At 34.6% G+C, this 24,596-nt stretch overlaps 1 protein-coding gene across 1 annotated transcript in view; it reads right to left on the reverse strand.

Annotated features, from left to right (window-relative positions):
* Positions 1 to 24,596, reverse strand: part of LOC107721020 (receptor tyrosine-protein kinase erbB-4-like) — a 344,542-nt gene that overhangs the window by 15,343 nt on the left and 304,603 nt on the right. The window contains exons 21-25 of the mRNA XM_016528874.1: positions 4,156 to 4,311; positions 2,375 to 2,450; positions 2,049 to 2,195; positions 735 to 832; positions 413 to 583 (exon numbers count right to left, since the gene is read on the reverse strand). Coding sequence (XP_016384360.1) covers positions 413 to 583; positions 735 to 832; positions 2,049 to 2,195; positions 2,375 to 2,450; positions 4,156 to 4,311 — 648 coding nt within the window. The remainder of the gene's footprint in view (positions 1 to 412; positions 584 to 734; positions 833 to 2,048; positions 2,196 to 2,374; positions 2,451 to 4,155; positions 4,312 to 24,596) is intronic.

Genomic DNA, 24,596 nt, shown 5'->3' on the forward strand with positions numbered 1-24,596 from the left:
GAGTGAAAAATTTAAGGGGGTCTGAATACTTTCCGTACCCACTGTATATATATATATACGGTATATGTATATATATATATATATATATATATATATACAGTATATATACACACACATACACACTTAAGAAAAAAGAAGTGTATGTGTAATACATTTCAGGTTTGGTCTAGCCAATTCACATTTTGTGACATAAATCAAAAAGCAAGAACTGTTGTGAAGACCAAGCGATGACTTTGCAGACTGGTTCTTTTATTTGGAAGACGTGACTTCCTTTACTAGAGCTTCCAAATTGGCCATTTCAATTTACCCCATTCATTGTAATACAAGTGGCCCGTCTCTGCTATACTGTCTCTGACAGAGTGTGGTTTATTAAATGACTCTGTGTGAGTGTGTGATCGGGTAGTACACTCACTCTGTTGGGGTCCATGCGTGATCTGGTTGTGTATGCCAGTGGAGGAATACTGTAGGCTTGTGGCACCAAATACTCCTCGGCATCCATCAGATCCTCCAGTTCCTCCTCATCTAGCAGACTCTGGAAGAACTTACTGTCATTGGGGCTGGGCAGCTTCATTCGGTCGTCACCCTGACACAGAAAGCATCAGGCTTGAGCTATCATGTATTATGCAAAGAAACAAGACTTTATGACACTTATGTGTTTTTTTTATCATTTGTTCTTTTATTTTGTTATTGTACAGCACATCATAGCCATTTGAGCCCAGCTGTGAGGCTCTTACCTGGATGACTAGGTAACGTTGTGGATCTCTTGCCATTCGGCTGAACTCTGCTGCAAGCTCCTTAAATCTGGGTCTGCTGTCTGCATCTATCATCCAGCCTGGAGGGACACACATAGCACAACATCAGTCAGCAAAGTAGAACACAATGGATAAACAATGCTGTGAGCTTTCTGTACATTTAAAAGAAGGTTCTGGGAACAGCATCTGTGAAATGCTAACAATTATCACAGAAATAATTTCCCCCTCTATTTTTAAAACAATAGAAAATGTGTTTACAAAAACGCACATAACAGGTTGATAAGTTGATAAGTTTATCCGCCTAGAACAGTAGAGCACATTAACAACTCAAATAACCTATTTTGTACGGAACAATTAAAATAAGTGATTTAACAAAACTGCAATCGTCATATTTCTGCAGTTAAATCCTCTGGAATTACATTTTCTATAGCCTTTCATCATGGTACGTTCTGTAAACATAATTCTGTCCCATAATATTATTTATGGGTTCAAGCCTCTACTCTGTTTAAAATGAGAATACATCTCAATAGTGTCCCGGACACCAAAATTTTAATGATTCAGAAAAGATGAATCACTGTCTGGCCAACAAAAGTATGTAGATAAAGGTTAGGATCATGGTATTTTGGTAGTACTACAGCACACAGTGATTGTGTTACATTTTAATTTTAGTATAAAAAAAAAATTACTATTTAAAAAAAATAAATTAAAACTGTTTCAAAAAAATTAATTTTAGTTTTAGTAATTTTTGTACTTTAACATTTTTATTTTTATTCAACTATAAATTTTATTTCTGTTAGTTTCCTTTGCAACATATCTCATTTTCATTTTTTGAAAGGTTTTTTTTCAGGTTTTTCATCAGATAATTTTATTTTATTTTATTTTATTTTATTTTCAGCTTCATTTCAATTAACAATTTTGCATAGTTTTAGTTAACAATAACAACACTGTTGCTTTTAGCATCTGAAGGAGCATTTGGATTTGGACCCGTGACGTCCGACTTAACAGGTTAAGAGAAAAAGAGCTAAAAATATATATATTTTTCTGACCACTGTGTCACAATAAAAACATTAAACCATGTTTATGCATTTTAAATGTCTTATGAATCTACAGTTTCTTATTGACAATTATGTAGTGTTTACTTACGTACAACTACACGATTCAAAGGTCACTCACCTACAGTATAAACTCATAGGGTTTCCTTAGCCAACCTGCTTGAACACTAAAAAAGAACGTCTACCAAGATGTGTCATGGGGAACAAAAAAAATTAAAATCTGGAATGTGCAAAGCTCCCTTACATTTGACCATGACCATGTAGACATCAATAGTGCAGATGGGAGGTTGAGGAAGCCTCTCTCCTTTCTCCAACAGGTCAGGAATCTCTCGGGTTGGGATTCCATCGTACGGCTTTCCTCCGAATGTCATCAGCTCCCAGATAGTCACTCCTGGAAGAAAACCCAATAAATATCATTTAAAAAGCTTATAGGGGTGTGCTGAGACTATCAGGTAGGTGTTTGTCCGAATCATACAGAGTCTAGCTGCAAAAAAACAATTGAAATTAGACTTTAAATAAGATAAATTATATTTTACTGAGGCAATTAACTGCAATTCAGGCTCATCTCACCGTAACTCCATACGTCACTTTGGTGGGTGAATTTTCTATAGTGTATGCACTCCAAGGCCATCCACTTTATAGGCATCTGACAAAACAAGATGGAACATATCATTGGAAAAATACATACAGTACATGAAAATGTAATAAAGTAAAAAAAAAAAAAAAAGCATTCATCATGTGAGCACAGCGAGTACTGCTTTATTGTTTATTTAAGCAACTTGACAACGTTTCTTCAAAGCTTACATTGCTAAAACCAAACCTTATCACAGAATCATGTATTATATATTAAGTCTGGAAAGTTAATATTTCAGAAATGGAATAATCAGTGATATCTGACTCTTTTATCATTTGCTTTGGAGGGAAAATAAAAACAGGTTGGGCTAATATGGCAGCAAGAGAGAGATTCAGATGGATAAGATCGAATCAATGTGTACATGAAGTGAAGTGCAGGAAAAGGACACAGCAGCTGGTGGGTGGAAGTTTGTTTGAAATGAAGAGATGCAGAGAGGATGGAAGAATGACACTTGCTTGTGCAAAACTCTCCTTTACAATGTTAGGGTGGGTGGTTACCAGGGTGTTGCTACGCTTTTGCTATGTTATTTTTAGTGTGTTGCTATTGGGCTGCCTGGGCTTATTAGTTCTGGGTGGTTCCTTACTGGTCAAAGTCAAATGTCAAATATCAAATGATATTCCATATTTAGAATATGGCAAATTCTATTTTTTTAAATAAATTTTATAAATTAAAAAATTTATAGAAACTTTAAAACTCTATAGTAAATAACTGTTAATTGATTAACTGTAAGTTATACACTGAAAAACTGTAAATGGTTTAACATTACATGTAGTTTTACTGTAAAATTCTGACAAATGTATGTTTTTTTTGCAAGTAAAAATTATGTATTTCCATATGCTGCAGATCAGTAAATGGACAACATATAATATAATTCCCAATATATTTTAAACAAATAGTTTTGTCTCTTCTCATTTTTATTACCAGTAATGCACATTAGGGTGTTTTGTTTAACATTCTATGTTATTTAGTTAATGTTTAGTGCATTATTTTAGTGTCATGTGTTACAATGATGGTGTTTTGTCTTTGTGTATGACCCTGTGCATTGTCTATAAGTATTGGCCATGTTTTATGGAAAGGCCATTTATAATAAACTCTGATTCATCATGTGGCTTTATATTTTACCACCTGTATTATTATGGTGGTTAATTTGTACATTTTAATTTGATTTTGGTATATTAACATAGTCACGTAGTGAAAAATACAATGCCTGTATATTTCAAAAATTGTAAAATATGGCGTCTTTAGGATTTAAAAAAACAAAAAAAAACAGGATTTATTTCATTTTATTTTTTCTATAGTGTTGGCTTTCTCCTTCAATGAAAAGCAGAATCCTTTGCCCATTTCATCATGAGCTGAAACCTGTAAATCTGATCACTCAGAAAAATAAAAGCACATATTTCATGTTTGCATAGTCTGACTAGTCTGTGATTACTCTGGTCATTAGTCGTGTAAAGTGACCCTTAAGAACCCGTGAGTTTTTGAATGCATGCAGAGTGACAACCTTCTGTCTTGTAGTGTACATTTGGCCTTAGCAAACATTGTTAATTAGCCAGTCATTAGAGGCTGTGTTCTAAAATCCAGGGACAAATGTTTAGTGCAGCAAATTTCTTGATTAATCAAAGCATTGTTGTTCTAACACAAAGAGCACATATAAAGTGATGCTATGCAAACAGGTCAGTGCATGCCCTTTGTCTTGTTGGGGTCACGTGACACTGACCTTGCCCCCATCTGCATTGTATTCCTTCTCATCTGCATCCAGAAGGCGAGCCAGACCGAAGTCAGTGATCTTTATATGGTTGGGTGACTTCACTAGGACGTTCCGAGCAGCCAGATCCCTGTGCACAAGTCTCCTGTCCTCCAAGTACATCATACCCTGTATCAACACACACACACACTTTTAAAATGATCATCAATTACCGTGACTGATTAATTTAACTGTTTGTTTGTGTGACAATCAAAATCATCATTAACACTAACACTACCACAAGCGTGATGATACCATCTCAAGCTAATCACTTAAAACAAAAAAGAAATTGTATTTGTTATTTTAAGACATTTGAATAATAATGTGTACATCTGCAGTACTTTATTTTGCAAATTACTGGTTAAGAAAATTGATCTAGTATAACATATAATGTAAATTCAGTCTGATGGGATAGTTTTTTCCCATTGTACTCCCCAAATATGACAAGTTGCCAGTTGTGTCGTGAGAGTATTCATTAAAATCAATCAGTTATTTTTGTATTGTTTTATACTTTTTTATTATTTACTGATATACAATTTATTTATAAATTGCATTTATATAAAATATAATTATATAAAATAAATGTTTATATTTCAGTTTTTTTTTATTTTAGCCTTAATTTTTAGTTTAAGTTCTAGTCATATTTGTTATGTGCTTGTGTCATTTTAACCCTTTTTACAAATAATTCTATTCTGCTATTTAAGTTTTAGTTTAAGTAATTTTAGTAATTCAGCTTAACCTTATTTCAGTTAATAATTAAGTTTTCTTGTAGGTTTAAGTTTTTCGTCTATTATTTATATTTTATTTTATTTTGTCTTTATTTTAATTACCAAAAATGTTTTAGTGTTTAATAGTTTTAGTGTTAGTTAATAAAAACAATGAACTGACGGTTACAGAGTTGTTCCGTATTTCAGTTGAACAACCTGGTTTTATTATAATCACATTATCGAATGTATTATTTACTTAATGTGCTTAATAAGTTCTACTGCAAGACTACTAGATATTACTGCAAAATACACATATAAATTCATATACCATCAATGACTCATACAGTAAGCTAATCAAATTCTTCATGTATTTCTGCATTAGTGTCATGATAAAATGAAGATTCGTTATGAGGAAGAGTTTGTAGCCTTAAAATTAAATGGTTAGGAAGAAGGCATTAGCAGTAAAATCAAAGTTTGATTGTTCTACCATCACTTTCAAAGACACTTGTGGAGGGATTCCACTGGAAAAAAGTCACAGTGTTATTAATGGAGATTGTTCACATTGATAAGCGATGAGTCTCTTCTCAGGCGTGGCTGTGTATTGCAAAACAATGAAAACTCCAGACATCAATTTTCTGGAGGACCGAACAATGCATGTAATCGATTTAAGTCCAAACTGCAGCATGGAGGCCTTTTGCAGGGCCGCGATCCATTCGCAAGAAAACAGCCTCTCTACTTTTCCTCCAACAGGGCTTTCAAGTGCCCTTGAGCTGGTGGCTGGATGAAATTTAAATCTTAATGTGATTGGTGGAGAGGTAAGGACAGCTTACAGCAAAATGGTTTTACTAAGAAAGCGAGATAGTGAGAACGAGCTTGTAAAAGTGGGGACATACAATTTGAGAGGTCCAGTGTAGCCCATCACAGGTGCTCTATGAGTGTTCACAGAAAGAATCAAAGCTGTGAGAATTTATTCATAGGAGGAACAGGACCAAGTTGCTGTTGCTAAATACAGCTGGTAATGCATCATATACTGGGGGAAATCCATGTAGTGCAATAATTTTTATAGACAATTGAAGGGAAATATCTACAGATTTGGCTATTGCTGGAAGAAAAATAATCCTCAATTTTTTGCGTGTCTTTGCACTTCATAAAGCAAAAACCCTGAACTTTTCTTACAAGACTACTAAAAAATATTGTTTATGTGTTTGTCTGCAGTAACTTATTTTTCAAGTTTAGTTTTAGTTATTTTATACCATATATATGGTATAAAATAACTAAAACTAAACTTAAATATAAATATAGTTTTAGTTATATATTTAATAGTTTTAGTTATTTTAGTATGTCAGTTATTTTAGTACGGTTTTTTTTCCCCAGTTAATATTTATATTTTATTCTGGTTTTATTTCAAATTACCAAAAAAGATTTTTAATAGTTTTAGGGCTAGTGAACAATAACAGTACTGAACTGAATTGATGGTAATATCAGAATATGAACAATTTATGCTATTAATACAAAACTAGAGTTTACAGAGTTCTTCATTTCATTTGAACAAACTAGTTTTATGACATTCACTTTTTTATCTTACTTATTATTTACTTATTAATATGCTAAATAAGTTTTAGCGTCAGACCACAAATTATGCAAAACACTTATTTAGATCTGTGATTCCACCGGCGTTTCTTATCATCTTGTTGCTAAATTGCTTGTATCCACTGTAGTCTTCAATGAACTTTTTAAATTCAAATTACTGAAGATAAAAATCAGATTTTTTGCTTTTATTTGAAGTGCAAAACAACACATAAAAGGAGTACTTTTCTTTATAAAAATAGCTAAATCTGCTGGATATTCTTCTCATTTTCCCAGAAGAGCGTATCTATGCTAATCAAATGGTTATATGTCAAATCTGAGTGAGAGCTCAATTCTAATTGGGAACAAACCAGTGACACATAAAACATATAATGAATGAGGAAAGTGGCTCGCTTTGCAGCATGTCAACTGTCTAGACTCATGAATTGCAGCACAGTCAGATCTGAGAGCATGTTTCCCACTGTACTTATTAATATGATGGCAGCAGCTCTGAAAGAGAAATTCCCCAATTTAAGATGAGCTGAGAAAATGATTGGACCAGCTATAACAGTCTGGGAATGAAGAAAGGGGTTTATTTCAACCATATTCAAATGGGTTTGGGTTAAGCTGGGAAAGAGGATGATGCTTTACTAACAAGAGTAAAAAAAAGACTAATTACACTAATATGTTCCTCAGACAGTTCTTATGTTATGAAACAAGTGTTCTTTACCAAAACCAACTGAGCTGCCTATAGAGGCAGGTTTCAAAGGCATTGTTTTCTAGGCATCTTAATTATGCTGCCCCCTAAGATACCTCATTATGGCCTTTGTAGCGAAGGGACTCCCAGAATGCACATTGATTGAATCAGTAGGAAGTAAATCCAGTAAGGCATTATATTATTATATTATATCCATTTTAAATATACATAATTCATTCAATACTGAAAGAAAAATATGGACAGCCTTCGCATTCAAAACTTCATCCAACACAAGCACACTTGATGTGTCTCCCACAGTAAAAAGTGACTGTGGTTCTAGTTAGTTTAGTCTAGTAAGGCCATATATGAGGGCAGTGTGAATTGGATTGGTAAAAGATAATAAATTAAACAATAAGTCCTCAATGTCCCTCAGGGTTGAGGTCAGTGTCCAGTCCAATGGTGTTCCTAAAGCATTGAGCAAGAAATGCTAATCTGCCTGCTTTGAAATACACAAAAATCTGCAGAACTGTGAAGAAGGAGGGAATACATCTCTTTATGCCCTGCATTTGCAATCTTTCCCCAGCAAGCAAGTGTAATCCGAGGTAATGGTGTGGGGATTACACCCTCTTTGCCCGCTGAAGGAAAAAAAATCACTACCTCCTCTCCATACTCACCCATAACCACATTTCACAGGACTCTATCACATCTAGACATACACTACCATTCAAATGGTGGGATCTTTAAGATTTTAAAAAAGAAATTATTGCAGCAAAGACACATTAAATTGATTGAAAGTGACAGTAGAAACATTTATAATGTTACAAAAGACTTCTATTTCAATTAATCCCATTCTTTTAAACTTTGATAAATGTTTTATAGTACATACAATAATATGTTTTCACTGATAATAATAAATGTTTCTTAAGCACCAAATCAACATATGAGAATGATTTCTGAAGGATCATTTGACACTAAAGACTGGAATAATGGCTGCTGAAAATTCAGCTTTGCTATTACAGGAATAAATTACATTAATAAATATTCATATTGAAAATTGATATTTTTAATTGTAATAATATTTTAACATCTTACAAACCCCAAACTTTTGAATGGTAGTGTAAGTGGTCTTAAAAAAACAATCACACAACATTAGCTAGCAAGAAACTAGTTTCAGACAGCACATTTGTTGACCATTTACAGTCTGTTCACTGTTTCTTTGATGTACTGTATATAGCACACAAAACTGATTAGATTGACTTGAAGAAACATACTTACGCACATACAAAAACCAGACAAATTCACAAAATGACAGGCCTCTGAAGCAAACATGAACATACACAAAGGAAGTGACAATCAGAACAAATGACCACGACTGACAGCCATTCTGTTGCCTTCCTCCTTCCTTCTGCACGCACTGCAGGAACATCTCACCAAAGACATGGTCTTAAGAGCTTTTCAAAGATTAATGAGCCTACATTAACATTAATCGTCTATCAAAATGCAATTATCTTAACGTTTGCAGAGCTGAGGTAGAGAGGAGGGAAATGTACAGTTCAGGGTAAATAATATTGACTTCTGCACAGCTGTACCTGCAGACGGGGAAAGTGCTTGTTTGTACCACATAAAAAAGTGATTACCTCATACTGGCATGGCTTTTCAAGAGTCTTATTTGTACACAAAGCATATCTGATCATTTTCAAATTTTCAAATCATTTAGGCAGTAAAAAATTATGATTACAATGTGAGCGGAGGAAAATAATTTAAAGCAAAGCATCACATACTGTAGATGTGCCTCTACCAAAGCCTTTCATCTCTTTAGCTGTTTTTATTTCTGTAATGAGTAAGGAAGGTTAAGAGACAGGAAAAGGGAAGCACTTTTGTCATTTAGGCCATGGACAGAGAGAGTTTTAGCATTGAGGCCTCTCAAAAACATGGAGACAGATAGAGCTGGAGTGCTCTCAAGAGCCATACATTACAGTCTGGGGAGAAAAACATTGCCTACTCAGAAAATATGATGGAGGCCCCAAGAATTTCTTATTTATGTTCATATCGGAGCCACGCAGACACAGGTTCAGTCCTATTAAATGCATTTTGTCAAAAACAATTTGGTGGCAGTGGTTAGAGTGGTTAAAGTTAAAATTATTTAATGTTGACTCTTTGCTGTGAGTGAACCCAGAAATCACAGACAGACAGACAGACAGACAGACAGACACAAACACACTTTTTTTATTTAAAAGTGATGTAATTTATATGTAGGTAATGTAAAATCTAAAACTACCATAAACAATAAAGTAACAAATATAATCAATAAATATAGTAGTTGGGTCAATATCACTGTAGGGTGCCTTTTGGTGTCCTGTACATAAATAACTCATTTGCCATGATAACTTAACATAAAAATGACTATGAAAGGGTGTGTTATATTAGGCTAAGTTTTTATATTTATAACAAAAGCATTACTTGGCTCTTTAGATACATTTTCTATATATTTTTTTAGTTTTGTATAAGAGGATGTGTGTTATTTTGCTATGTCCCATGCACTGCTCATTAAATTTGAATGATAGTAGAATATTGTCAAATCATAAAATAAAATAAAACATTATCCTATTAATATTTTGTTAAATAAGAGATTACTCAATTTGAGTGTATTGATCATTTGGTAATAAAAACAATATTTTTATTTAATAAAAAAGAAGAGTTTGTCCATGTCCCTTGAATGGTTGTCCACCCTGTCGTATTGGGGAATCCGCCCCTTTAAGAAAAGGCCATCCACTTTAGTGACATCAGGACAACAGATTGACAAATTTTCTTCATATGAGTTTGCTTACTTGCTTTGCCAAAACTTAACAGTCCACCCTGTCGGCATAAAATATGCTAGAAGTGATTAGAATACAGTATTTTCAAAATATGTAAGTTTAAATATACCAAATTCTCTTCAACAACCAGACTAAATATTTAGCAAGTCACAGTTTGTTATAAGCTAATATGCTAAATGAAGCTCAAAATGTCCACCCTGTCGGCCACTTAGACTCAATAGAGTGGACATAAACATGACAGGGTGGACATAGCATTCATTTGTATATTGCTAAACTCTAAAATGAATGGGGGGGTACATCAATGTGATTGAGGGTGTAATTATATTATTTATTATTATTGTATTATTTTTAATAACCCTGTTTAGGAAAGGGACATCATACCTTTCAGAAAATATAATTTGCATCTTAATTTTGCAATGAAAATGTATTTAACAGTAATATATATGTCCATGACAGGGTGGTCATATCTTATGGTTTATGCTTCAAATAATGGCCCATAATTATCTAAAAAATATGTGGGAGCTCAGCTAATATGTTTCTATAGTACTTGAATGTCTACTATTTATGATATGATATGAAAAGTTTTGAGTATTGTGAGGGTTGAAAGGCACTCTATGGTGATATTGACCCAGTCCATAATTAATTCAATAAATGTACTTAATTAAACTGACTATTCAATGAACACAATATTTATAGATTATTTTCTTCACAGAAATATTGGGTATAGCAGTTCATATTTAATTAGATGAATTAAATATGGACTACAATACCCAATATTTTTAATGTATTTTCATGCTTAGAGAATCACAGTGTTATTTTAGCAACATGCTGACATCAAACTCTGTCAACATCAAAGTCAATTCTGAATCTACATAAAGCATTCCAAATCATCACTTGAAGTTCCATTTCATGCTGCCTATGTAAGTTTTGGAACAAAGCCGAATGCTCTCACATATGATAAATAGCATATCTTCATGTATTTAAAAACACAAGCTGCACTGTGTTTCCCTTGCTCAGTGTGAGTAAGCAGTGCACTGCGGTTCCTTTCAGTTGTTTCACGTCTCTCGCAGGACTAAATCCGAACCCATTCCACAGTCAGAGCACAGGCCGTTTTGCCCCATTCACTCTGGTCCCAGTGTATTTAAAACAGATTACTTCTGCAGCCTGGACAGCCAATCAATACTCACTCTGATTCCAATAAGCCACAAGATGGCCATGCCACACAATATTTATCCCCAGAGTGGACTTCAGTGTAATTAGAAATCAATGGCTCACACAGTCCATTAATGCAGCGGACATGCTGATAGAGCAACAGAGATTTCTGTATACGTGAGAATGTGTGTGAAGAGCCCTGAAGAGACAATCACTGACTTTTTGAAAGAGCTGAAGACTGAAGGCTTTTTAAAATATAATGTTCAGTCTGGGGATTCTACATCTTAATGTGTTTATGTAACACCCCTGTGGACTGTTTGCTGTGGTTTCTTCCCCTTGTGTTGGTTTAGCCCGTATAATCATTAGTTAATTACCCTCATTGTGTTCACCTGTCTGCCCCTCGTTATCTGCCCTATAAGTTCCTGTCTCTTGTAATCTAGTATTGTCGGTTATTGTGAATGTTACCCTGAGTGTGTGTGTCTCATCTACCCGTATCTGCCTTGTTGTCTCTACATTAAACATCCTTATTTGAATCCTTGTCGTCCTCGTCATCCTGCCTGCCTCCACACACCTTGACCGTGACAGTTTATAAGGGCTAGCAGAGGTTTTCAAAGAGATACTAAGTTCACAAAGTGTTCAATATCTGTTCAAGGCTAATGCAAAACCACAATTTACCTTAAGAAGTATCAGTATAGAGCAGGTGTTTTCAACCTTTTTGTTTGTATAATTGTATTGTTGGCCTATAATATAATGAATTATAAACTAATATACTGCAACATGCATATAGTGCCATATTAATGCATTTAATGTTGTTATGATGCTTGCATCAATCTTTTTTTCTCTATGCACCACTTGTTTACTTCACCGCTTTGTGACACCACTGCTTAATGAACAAAATATGTCATATTTAAAGTATCTTAAGTTTGCAATGTGAGATAAAAAGGGCATGTACTGTGAAATAATGACAAGAAAGCCTGTCTTTTTTTAAAGTAGGAATCCACTGGAACACCACTCTCTCGTGAACGTGTGTATGACAGTTAGCGGAAGCTAGAGATTACGGTTTATAAAGTTTTAAATACAGATATTTTTCTTACACAAATGCATAAATTCACTTCAGAAAGCCTTTATTAATCCTCCGGAGCCGTGTGGAGTAATTTTTTTCACTTTATTGAGCTTCAAAATCTCAACACCCATTCACTGCCATTATAAAGCTTGGTAGAGCCAGGGCATTTTTTAATATAACTCTGATTGTATTTGTCTGAAAGAAGTGAGATACACCTAGGATGGCTTAAGGGGGAGTAATTCATAGGGTAATTTTCATTTTTGGGTGAACTATCACTTTAAATTAATTGACTGAGTAAATGATCCAATACCTCACTCATTAAGAAAGTCACTTGATTAGTTTCTGAATGAATCAGTGTGTCTAAATGCATTTAAACATTTGAGTAAATGATTTAATGGTTCACTTGTTTGGTCCTGAATCAATCAATGTTTTGAACAAATCGACTGAATGAATGATAAAAAAAAAAAAATCTCTTGTTGCTACCTACTGGCGTAATGAAGTAACCTGGGTCACTACCTTAAATGGCAATCGAACTGCATAGGTTTGGCCCTGCTGTTCATTTTTAAAATGTATATTATAGTTTTGTAATGTAGACACATTCTTACCTATTGTTATAAATTAGTTAAAAAGATTTTATGAAATAGGAATATATCCAAATATAATTTACAGCAATAGCTAACACTTTCTTTCATATAATATGCAAAACAGGCATCAAAAATTAAAATTGGATTGGAAAATATATATTGTCCTATAAAATATATACCCAGTCCTACTCATCTATTAAAATTTAATTTTACTTAATGCATTTTAATTAGGGCTACACGATAAATGGCATGTGATATTTAATGCGCATCTTGTCAGAAAGCCGGTTCTGTAATCAGCGGTAAATCTCCATCACCTGCGGGCTTTCACATTGAGCAGCATTAACTACACAGAGCCATTGTTCACTGACGAGCTGCCCAAAAAATCGCGTGAATATGAACGTGGTTTTGCGCAGCTCGTCAGTGAACAACGGCTCTGTGTAGTTAATGCTGCTCAATGTGAAAGCCCGCAGGTGATGGAGATTTACCGCTGATTACAGAACCGGCTTTACTCATAAGATGCGCGTTAAATATCGCATGCGATTTATCGTGCAGCCCTAATTTTAATGCAGAAGGGACACAATGAAAATTTATACTTAGCTTAAATTTAGCTCAGTTTTAGATCCCAAGGAATCTCAAAAAGCATTTGTCTCCATGTTTAGTAATCATTTTTCAAAACGAGAACTTTAAAGGAATGAAAAATCCTACTGTTTCATCATTATTGGATTACTATATCGACGCCCTTACTGCTTCCCCCATAAACTGCTCTGATTAAATTAACGTCCTTCCCAACTTGCTTTTGACCTTTTGAATGATATCTTCCATTCCCTAAGGGACAAATTGAAATTGTATTTGTCACTTATTAAGTGTTTGTCATTTTGCAGTGATGTGAACTTCTCCGAATTTGAAACCCAAAGCTTTCTGTGCATTTCCTCTCTCTGTGGAGGATGTGTGCTTGTGAAATAAGACTGGGAATAATCTCTGAGTGAGGAAGGTGACCTGTGAGGACCCACCGCAGAGAAAGTGATTCAGTCCTCCTGTCTCTTCACTCCCATCCACACTCTTTATCCTCTCTTACACCTGTAACCACATCTGACCGGGATTAGACTCAGCCATCTTTTCCTCATCTGAGCCAAATAATCTTTCCCTGCTATTTCAGTTGTGCAGTGCATGGAGCCGTGTGATAGGCTTAGTCCTGCAGGTGTCATCATCAGTATTCCGAATGTCCTTTCTGAACAGTTTTATTGCCACAAAACCATTCCATTAATTCCAGACCTGTCAGCAGACCACAGTCGCTTGAAAAAATTATGACAATCAACAAAATTGGAGGGGAGATCCATCTATCGATTATAACTTCAATCATACTAGTGACTCCTTTAAATTGGCAGTTGTTTTTTTAAAGAAGAAATTGGGGCTTTGACCTTGCAGATAAAGTTTCAGGCAATTCAATTCCCTGTATAAAAATGCGGTGGTGTCAGAAAAGATTGCATTGACCATCTTAGTACATCAAAAGTGTTAGCATTCCAACTGCATCAGATTTAAAGGGATAGTTCAGTCAAAAATTAAAGTTCTGTCATCATTTACTCGCCCTCATGTTGTTCTAAAACTGTTTTACTTCTGTATAAAAAATGTCTCTGTGTTCTCCATATAATGAACATCAGTAGGGTTCAGTGTTGTTTTGGACCCCACTGACTTACGTGGAAAATCAGTTAAAACCTTCTTCAAAATATCTTCCACGTGTATTTAAGTTTTAAAACTGCTGTACTTAATTATACAAAAGGAATTTACAAGGAACATGATTTCGTTTAATATACTTTTATTTTTTTTAAAGAAGTCTCTTATGCTCAACAATGCTGGATTTTTTTGCTCAAATTACACTAAAAACAGCAATATTGTGAAATTTTATTACAATTTAAAATAGCTATTTTATAATTTTTTTTATACAGCTGTTAAATACATTTGAATATATGTTAAAAAGTAATTTATTCCTTTGATTCAAAGTCAATTTTTGAGTCAAAAAATTTTCAGCAGCCATTACTAAAGTCTTCAATGTCACATGATCCTTCAGAAATCATTCTAATATGCTGATTTGGTGCTTAACTGCTATCAATTATTATTGGTAATCAATTATTAATAATGGCTCTTACTATTATCAATGTTGAAAACAGTTTTTGCTGCTTAACACTTTTGTGGAAACTGTGTTTTTCAGGATTCTTTGAATAATAGAATGTGCAAAATAACGGCATTTATTTGAAATATAAATATTTTGTAACATTATAAGTGTCTGTCACTTTTGATCAATTTAATGCATCATTTATGGTGAATAAAATATTAATTTCAATTTTTTTTAAATCCTACTTACCCCTAATGTTTGAAGTAGTTTATCATGGTTTCCTCAAAAATATTAAGCAGCACAAATGTTTTCATCTGTCCTAAGAAAAATAAATGTCTCTTGAGCACCAAATCAGCATATCAAAATGATTTTTGGAGGATCATGTAACACATAGTTATTCCAAACTTTTAACTGGCAGTATAGATGACAAAATAACAGTTTTATCATTTATTAACTACATATATCAACTACTTCTAAATGCCCAGTATATAACCATGAAGAAAAATGTTTATGAAAAAATGTGAAATAGTTCTATAGACAGCTCCAGTGGGGATGTCACCCTAGCCTGTGTGTCTCGATTTGAGACTTTAAAAATCGGTCCCTCTTGTTCTGTACAACTAGTTGCTGAATAGAGGAATAAGAAATGCTTATTAGAAATGATGACTCCTTTTCCTCTGTCAAGCATGTTATTATCCAGCAACTGGACTGTGCATTAATAGAGGTTAAAGAATCTATCTCTCTCTCTCTCACACACACACACACACACACACACACACACACACACACACTGGCTGCAGGAGGCAGGCGATAAACTCCCTCTGTGACCAATTTTCAAGCCAGTGTTTGGAAAGAACACAATGCAAGCACAGGAAAAATAATAAAGAACGGCATGCTGCACAGACAAAGGGCTAATTAAAAGCTGAGCAGCACAACATGGCTGACAAAAGAGAGGCCTGTTTAAGTAGTTTGTGTAAACATGCCACTGAAGACTACCAGTACAATCACAGAGAGGAGGAGGACGGGGTGTACCAAACAATGACAGGTGATGAGAGAGAGGGAGAGAGAGAGAGAGAGAGAGAGAGAGACAGAGAGACAGAGAGACAAATAACAGCTTGTATATTTTCAAAATAATTCCTTTACTCAGTTGGGTAAGAATTTGAGTAAGAATATATAATAACTACAGTTCAAAAGTTTGAGGTCAGAAAAATGTAATGTTTTTGTAAGAAGTCTTTCATGCTCACCAAAGCTGGATTTATTTGATCAAAATATAATAATACAGTAGTATTGTGAAATATTATTACAATTAAAAATAAATGTTTTATATTTGAATATATTTTAAACTGCAATTTATTCCTGTGACGGCAAAGCTGAATTTTCAGCAGCCATCACGCCAGTCTTCAGTGTCACATGATCCTTCAGAAGTGATACCAAAGATTTCTTATTATTATCAAAGTTGAAAACAGTTGTGGTGCTTAATATTTTTTGTGGAAACCATGATACATTTTTAGGAATATTTGATGTTTGAATATTTGAACAGAAAGTTCAAAAGAACAGCATTTATTTAAAAAAAATATTTTGTAACAAATAAGTCCCTACTTTCATTTTTTTGATCAATTTAATACAGTCCTTACTGAACAGAAGTATTCATTTATAATTTATATTAATTTAAAAATGAAATGGAAGTATACGGTGTGTAGCTTTTTTTGGCATTCTAAATCCACTTGGCATCATCCTTACATTGCCACTTTTTGTCATGTCAATCATCATGCCTTGTTTTTCAATACTCTGAGCCTGTGAATAAATACTCAACATTGTAATGGGGGTGGGTTAATTCTAGAAGAAGTTAGCAAAACAACTGAAATGTCTTACATCATCTTTAAGCCTTTATAATTCTGTGCTATTTTCTTTCATTGTGCAGCTTATGGTGGGATTGTAGTTAGTAAAAATCAATTGACAGTTTACAAGTTCTGCAGGCTGAAAGTTGGTGATTTCTTTCCAGATTCTCTTTATTTTTTATACACAACTACAAAAGAGCACACACACACACACACACAATTGGCAAGAGTAATTCCAGCACGGAGAAATATGGTTGTGCTAATCAGTACTGATTTTATGGCATACGTTTACAACAGAAATAGTTTTTTAGTGATGAGCATGATGTTTTATTTCACTACCTAGCATTCAAATTCAATAAAATATAGGGAAAGAGACCAAAAACAAAGTTGGAAGTGTATTTGTATGTCTGTAGCAGTGTGAGTGTATATGTGTGTGTGAGAGGGTGTGTCCTTGAGTGTGAGAGCCTGGCTTCTGTCCGTCACACTTCACTACCCATTCAGCAGCGGTCAGAGTGACAGAATACCAATAAGGAACTTAGACAGGAGAAGGACAAGCGGGCCACAGTGAAACTGAGCTGGACGCTGACAGAAAAAGAATCTGGCAGGAGAGGCAGGACGCTGATCACATCCTTCAACATATTACTGACACCTGCTTTGTAAATCATGGAATTAACATTAACCTGTCATTCCTATATATAGCTAATCCATTACAGCCAGGACTCTGGAGTCACAATGCATATAGTGCTGAGCTATGCTAAGTTGCTTTGCTCTGTTTTGCTTGCTTTAACAAAAACTCACAAAACAACTTTCAAAGTCCAGACTCTTTCAGTTAAGCCTGTTTTAAAAACATAAAAGAGCTGTACATTTGTGTTTGAAGCTAAGATGCCAGTGAAAATAACATAATGATGAAAATGATACTACAGCCTTGTCATCATAATGTCTTTCTAATGATATAAGTGGTGAGTTGTAAGTGTTCCCAGATTATACTCATTTTGATTAATTGATTTTAGCTTGCATGCATTAGTGTATGCAGCATTCCAACAGCTCTAAACATATGTTTGGATAAGACATAAATTAAGCTGTTACAAACAGCTGGTATATAATATAGGATTACCTTCATTTCTTGGAAACCATACACAGTCTATAGTTAGGAGAACAAACTATATTACTTGTCAGAATATTTATTTACTGACGCCCCCAAAACCAAAATCTGAAAAACAAATCTGATTGTTTTACTTGATCTAAGAAATAATGGCGCGCACGCGCACACACACACACACACACACACACACACACACACACACACACACACACACACTTTAATTTTATTAAATTATCTGATAATTATAAATATTATCAGTTATATTAAAATGTAATGACTAAGCCTGAGACAAAAATGCTTGGGTTAAAGTAAGAGGAAGATACTTGTTGAGTATATATTTTTGCTTAAAAATACAGTACTGTTCAAAAGTGTGGGGTCAGTAAGTTTTTTAGTTTTTAAAAAAAAAAAAATTAATACTTTAAATTGGCAAGGATGCATTAAATTGATCATTGTGATTTATAATGTTACAAGAAATGTATTTTTCAAATAAATGCTGTTTTTAAAAAAAAAAAATTTTATTCATCAAATAATCTTGTTAATATTAAACAGCACAAATGTCTGATTTCCGAAGGATCATGTGACACACACACACACACACACACACACACTTTAATTTTATTAAATTATCTGATAATTATAAATATTATCAGTTATATTAAAATGTAATGACTAAGCCTGAGACAAAAATGCTTGGGTTAAAGTAAGAGGAAGATACTTGTTGAGTATATATTTTTGCTTAAAAATACAGTACTGTTCAAAAGTGTGGGGTCAGTAAGTTTTTTAGTTTTTAAAAAAAAAAAAATTAATACTTTAAATTGGCAAGGATGCATTAAATTGATCATTGTGATTTATAATGTTACAAGAAATGTATTTTTCAAATAAATGCTGTTTTTAAAAAAAAAAAATTTTATTCATCAAATAATCTTGTTAATATTAAACAGCACAAATGTCTGATTTCCGAAGGATCATGTGACATTGTAGACTGGAGTAATGGCAGCTGAAAATGCTGCTTTGCCATCACAGGAATAAACTGCATTTTAAATATATATTAAAATAGAAAACAGTTATTTTGAATTGTAATAATATTACACAATATTACAGTTTTTACTGCATTTTTGTTTAAATAAATGCAGCTTTGGTGAGCATGAGAGACTTCTTTCAAGTGCATAAAAAGACGTACCAATCCCAAAATTTTAAACATATTTCTGTTAAAATTAACTTATATCCAGTTAAGATAACAAAATGGATAAGAAATCCCGATTTAAGGTATAGATATTATTACAAAAAAATGTTTCCTCAGACAAATACCTGTAGTTATTTTTGAAGTCTTAGATAACTCTTACCAGTGATCTCTCTCTTTCTCTGGTAAAATTACATCTAGTGACACCTCTAGTTGGCTCCAAAGCACATTGTTCTGATCTCAGGTATTGGGCCTTTGGGGAAGGAAATGGTGTGCCAGAACATATGCCAACACATGACCTTGTCCTGACAGACTGGGCTGTACTTGGCATGGGGCGCAGGGCACCAGATGGGCTTGGTAATGTGCTTGGCATGAGGGAGGAGCGAGACCTACGTGCTCCTCTCAATCAGGTGAGACCTGGAGACCTGTGGAGGCCTTGGGGGTGGGGGGCCAAATTCATTAACGACACAGTGTGGGGGGCACAATAGGGGAGAGGGGGCATCACCCCCACCCAAAACACATCGTCTTATTTGTCCTCTGATGTGACCTACAAAAATTGAATCATGCAATGGAGTCATGAGTGGAAATGGAACAATACTGTTTTCCTCCATACCATAATTCAGCACAAGATTCCCTTAAAGGGATAGTTCCCCCAAAATGACTCTGTCATCATTTACTCACCCTCACCATTTGCACCAAAGTTGTACAAATGTGGAATGCAAAAGAAGATATTTTGAGGCCCAAACTACTTTGGACTTTTGTTGTATGGACAAAAAAACATATGTTCCTCAGAAGAAAATAAGTCATACAGGTGTGGAATGACATAAGGGTGAGTAAATGATGACATCATTTTTATTTTTAGGTGAACTATCCCTTTAAAAGCTTCCCAGCATCTACTCTTATTACTAACAGATGCTATGAGCAACAGTATATAACTGTTCATTACAGAAGAACATTTAGAAAAATAAATAAAATACAATTCAAAATGCTATCCAAAATGGAGCTGAATGTTTTGAAGTTAAGATTGACTTCCACTCTTCAGACTTAAACGTTTCGAGGAAAATGAGTGATGGTGACAGACACACTCACACTCTCTCTAGGATGCCGTCACCCTCTGCACATGACTTGTTGCTGTTAATTGAACCTCATATCCACCAATTTACTGCTCAATTTGTTGGCCTGGATGCATCTCTTTAAGCTGTAACGGATGCCTGGCAACACATTAACCGTTCAGTGGGAGAAAAACACGTTCCTGGGGAATCACACTGGGAGTGAGAAAAAAGACTGATGACAGTATAGGTTTCAAATGACAGGTATAATTCAATATTAAATCTATAGTAACCATCATCAAAAAGAGCTCTCTCTGTGTTTACACTTTCCATAATAAGAAGGGTTCTGAATTATGTGAACGATATGAGGTCTTGATGAAACACAGTTGGTGCAATGACCTCAAAAGAAAGAAAGAATAACATACAGACAGGCCTCAAATCTCACCTATGTATGTGTGCAAGACATATAGACTACTTTTTTGTCCTTTTTGGAGGTTTTCTACTATATCTGTATGGAAAAGCGCATTGCGGTCCACAGAAGAAAGAAACTTGTTTGAAATGACATTAGGGTGAGCAAATGATTCATCATTTTCATTTTGGCGAACTAATCCTTTAAATCAAACCACTGAATCCAGTGTGAATTCATCTGCTGTAAGGTCATGCAGTCGTCCTTTGCCTCATGTGGTATTACACCAGGGCACAAAGAAGAGCTTAGCTCTCATTTGCTGGGTGATTAATTTACTCTCGATATGATCTCAGATAGTTCACTGGCACGTCGGCCTATTCCTTTCCCTTCTAACAATATTGGCTTCTGCCCCATTTTATAGTCTTTTTCTCTCCTTTTTTCTCCGGATCTTCATTGCCTCTGACCTGGCCTGAACAATTGTTTATAGATTCAGAGCAAGGTCTGGCCTTCCTTGGGCCACAGTAAATAATACATAACTGTCTGCTCCTCAAAACACAGCTCAGTCCTCTAGCGTCTGTTAGGAGCTGGTCTCGCAAATCAATATTGCAGGTAGTGTTTGGTGCCGGGGCCCTGTATGTATTTTTTCAGGGAAGGGGATGTACGTGCCTTTCCTCTGAGGCTGCTCTGGCTCCATTGCAACAATGACTAAACATCTGTAGCAGCGAAGATAAGGGAATCAGCATAAGGCTTCTGGGAAATGTAATGAAATGTCATTGGTGTGTGAATATTGGGTATTTTACAACAGCTTGTCCAATAATATTTATGTCTTATGGATTGTTTTGTTGACTTAAGTGTTATGTGACTTAATAACACTAGTGATAAACTTATCAATTTGCTATGAATAATCTTTTTGGTTGGTGCAAATTAAGTAAAATCCAAATATAAAATAAAATAAAATAGCTCAAATATTTGGGGTAAGCAAGATTTGAATGTTTTCGAAAGAAGTCTCATATGCTCACCAATGCTGCATTTATTTGATGAAACTACAGTAAAAACAGTACTATTGTGAAATTTTATTGCAACAAAAAATAATTGTATTTAAAATAGTTCTCTATAGTGATGTTTATCAGCATGTCTACTCTCTTTTTTTCTCTTACAGGACAAAAAACGTGACACTAAACTCATCTGTAAGACCATAAAGGCCTTTGTGTATGGATGGCACTATCTGCTGATGTTCGCATGCCTGGACGAAAAATAAAACAAACAAACAAAAAGCATTTTCTTCAGAAATGAGAAAAATGAGAGAAGGGAAAAGTCATTTTGCTTGAGGCGGCATAGCACATTCATTCTTATGCTCCTTTAACTTAAAGCGCTATGCCAAGTGTGTGCGTGTTTTGTGTTTCAGAGCAAAAGCCTCCTTCTGACAGCAAATGCCTGGCTTGGACTACACATGCACAAGCCAGAAATACAGAGAAAATAGAAAAACAAAAGAGTGTGGGAGAAAGGTGCGAGATCGTGCCAGACAGGTACTGTATGTCAGAGCTAAGGGAAGATGATGCTAAAAAAGGAAAAAAACAAACAAACACATTTTTAGCTAAAAGTTTTAAATATAGGAACAATTAATAGTCTGTAATTTTAAAGCAGAAAAGAATCATACTGGATGACCTTCTGGCAAATATAATACAATTAAAGAAATTTGACAATTAAATACAGTTATACAATGTTAACATTTTTCCAACTCTGTATGGTTTTCTTTCATTTGTCAATGATTGCATTGCATTTCTTTATTATATATTAAGTCATATAAGTTAGAATAACATGATGGTAAGTAAATTTTTTTTGGGGTCTCATATTGGCTGTGCATATATCAGTTTATTTCCACCCATAAGCTTTCAAAGCACTGACTTAAAATTAATTAAAACCCTGTGCCTTATGAAACTGTAGCCCTGGTGGAAAACCTCAATAGCAACTGACAAGCACTAAGTGTCAGTCAGAGATTCAGAAACCTCTCCTATTTTCCCAGACATGTCTGCTCCAAATGTGCATCTGTGGTCCCAGCTGTCTGTCTGTGTGCGAGCAGCCAGTGAGCAGTCCGTGATACGCTCTGAACGCAGCCACATGGCTAGTCATCCTTTCTGTACTGTACACGCTAGATCATAACAGATGGCTGCCTGTGGTAAATATGGCTAACTTGACCTGATGAAATAGCACAACAATCGATCCAAGTCATTATCGTCTCCAGCTAATTGCAGAGGCCTTGATGAAACAGCAAGAGGAAAACTGTTTATATTCAGATTAGACATTTAGTTTTGCATTTGCAAATGACTCGCATGTTTCTATAGCTTTTTAAGTCTGATAAAAGCAATTATGAGTAATTTTCTCTTCCTGTCATTCCAATACAAATTCAACATACTGTAGTAGGTGTGGCCAATTCAATTCCAGTTGAATTCAAAAAGGGTTCAAATTCTTAAAGAGATAGTTCACCCAAACATGAAAACTCTGTCAACATTTACTCACCCTCATGTCATTCCAAACCTGACTTTTCTTTCTCCTCCGAAACACACACACACACACACACACACACACACACACACACACACACAGAGATATTTTGAAAAATACTGGTAAGCAAACAGTTTTGGTGAGCACCGACCTCTAATGCATGGACAAATTACACAAATACATTTCTCAAAATATCTTCTTTTATCCTCCTCAGAAGTTAGTCAGTCACACAGTTTTGGAAATTATAAATGCTGGCAGAATTGTAATTTTTGGGTGAACTATTCTTTTAAATTGTGATTTTTACCCAACCCTGATATAACATGAAATATAATATAACGAATAATAATACTGGAAATATATCTGTGATGTTATATTTCTCTTTCACTGAGCTTGTCACAGTGCATATTGGGATTGCATTATCTGCTAATAATCAGTGTTATTTTAGCATTATTTATTAATTTAGCAATAATTTGAGCACTTTTTATATATTTTAATTTATTTTATTATAATTTGCTTTTTTTAAATATTTTTCAGTTTTTGGTTAAATTTTTTGTTGTTGTTATTGCTGTTATTTTAGTAATTTTGTTATATGTATTTATGCTTTTGTCACTTTTTATTATTTAATTAATTAATTATTTTTTTCAGTTTATGTTCAATTTTAGTTTTTATTTCTTTCCAGTAGTACTATCAGTACTTCAATTGTTTCAGTTGCTAAGCAGCATTTCTTCAGCATTTTAATGTATTTCAATTATCAACATTTTAAAATAGTTTTAGTTAACGATAATAACCCTGCTTAAGAATACATGCAAAGCTACCTAAGACTGCAAAAGTCTCGTATAGGGCAAGATCAAGTTTCTGACACATTTACTAGGAATGAGTGTGCCTACTATGCCTTAAAATGCTGTCTATGTAGGCAACTCACTAGGGTTTAGAAAGCAACAAAAGCAAGACACAAACGTCCTTCCTTTCTTAGCAGATCATTCAATTCAATAAATGTTCAGCTCTTTAGAAAGTTACAGCTGTTTTGTTTGCACGCCACATGCTCACACAAATTACGGGACCAATGACAGCTCCCTGTACCCCCTCTTTCCCACCACAAACAACCCGAGAGATCCACTAAGGTCAAAGCAATTAAAGCTGCTCTGTTAGACAGGCGGTTTTGATATCCAGATAATTGAAAGTGAAGCCCCTGCTAAAATGTTGGTGTCCCTTTAACTTCATCTCTAACACTGGTGAGCCGCTCTAGTGTCTGCAGGTCTACTGAGCTGAGAAATCCTCAGTGTTCCCTGAGACCTGTGCTGTCTTCTCTCTTATCTGTTTAAAATTTCAGCAGACCCACATCGAAAAAGAGCAAGATTGATAAAGAGTGAAGAGAGGAAGAGGAAGGAAATGTGAGATGAATGATTGTGTGTGGGAGAATGATAAAATATAATTCATATGAATATTGGAAAAGATCTGTGCGGATGGCCTTTAAAGTAAATTGCTTTGCATGCGATTGTTTGTCTTGGGTTGGCAGCACCCAAAGGATGATTTAAAGGTTCAATTCAAACAGGAGAGTTCTAGGTTTAGGCATGAGCTAACCGAGATGACATATCCATAATGTTAAATTATGGTTTTATTTAGCTAATTAGGTTACATTGTTCAG

The sequence above is a fragment of the Sinocyclocheilus rhinocerous genome, unplaced genomic scaffold (genome assembly GCF_001515625.1).
Source record: "Sinocyclocheilus rhinocerous isolate Xijiao unplaced genomic scaffold, SAMN03320098_v1.1 scaffold1202, whole genome shotgun sequence".
NCBI lineage: Eukaryota > Metazoa > Chordata > Actinopteri > Cypriniformes > Cyprinidae > Sinocyclocheilus > Sinocyclocheilus rhinocerous.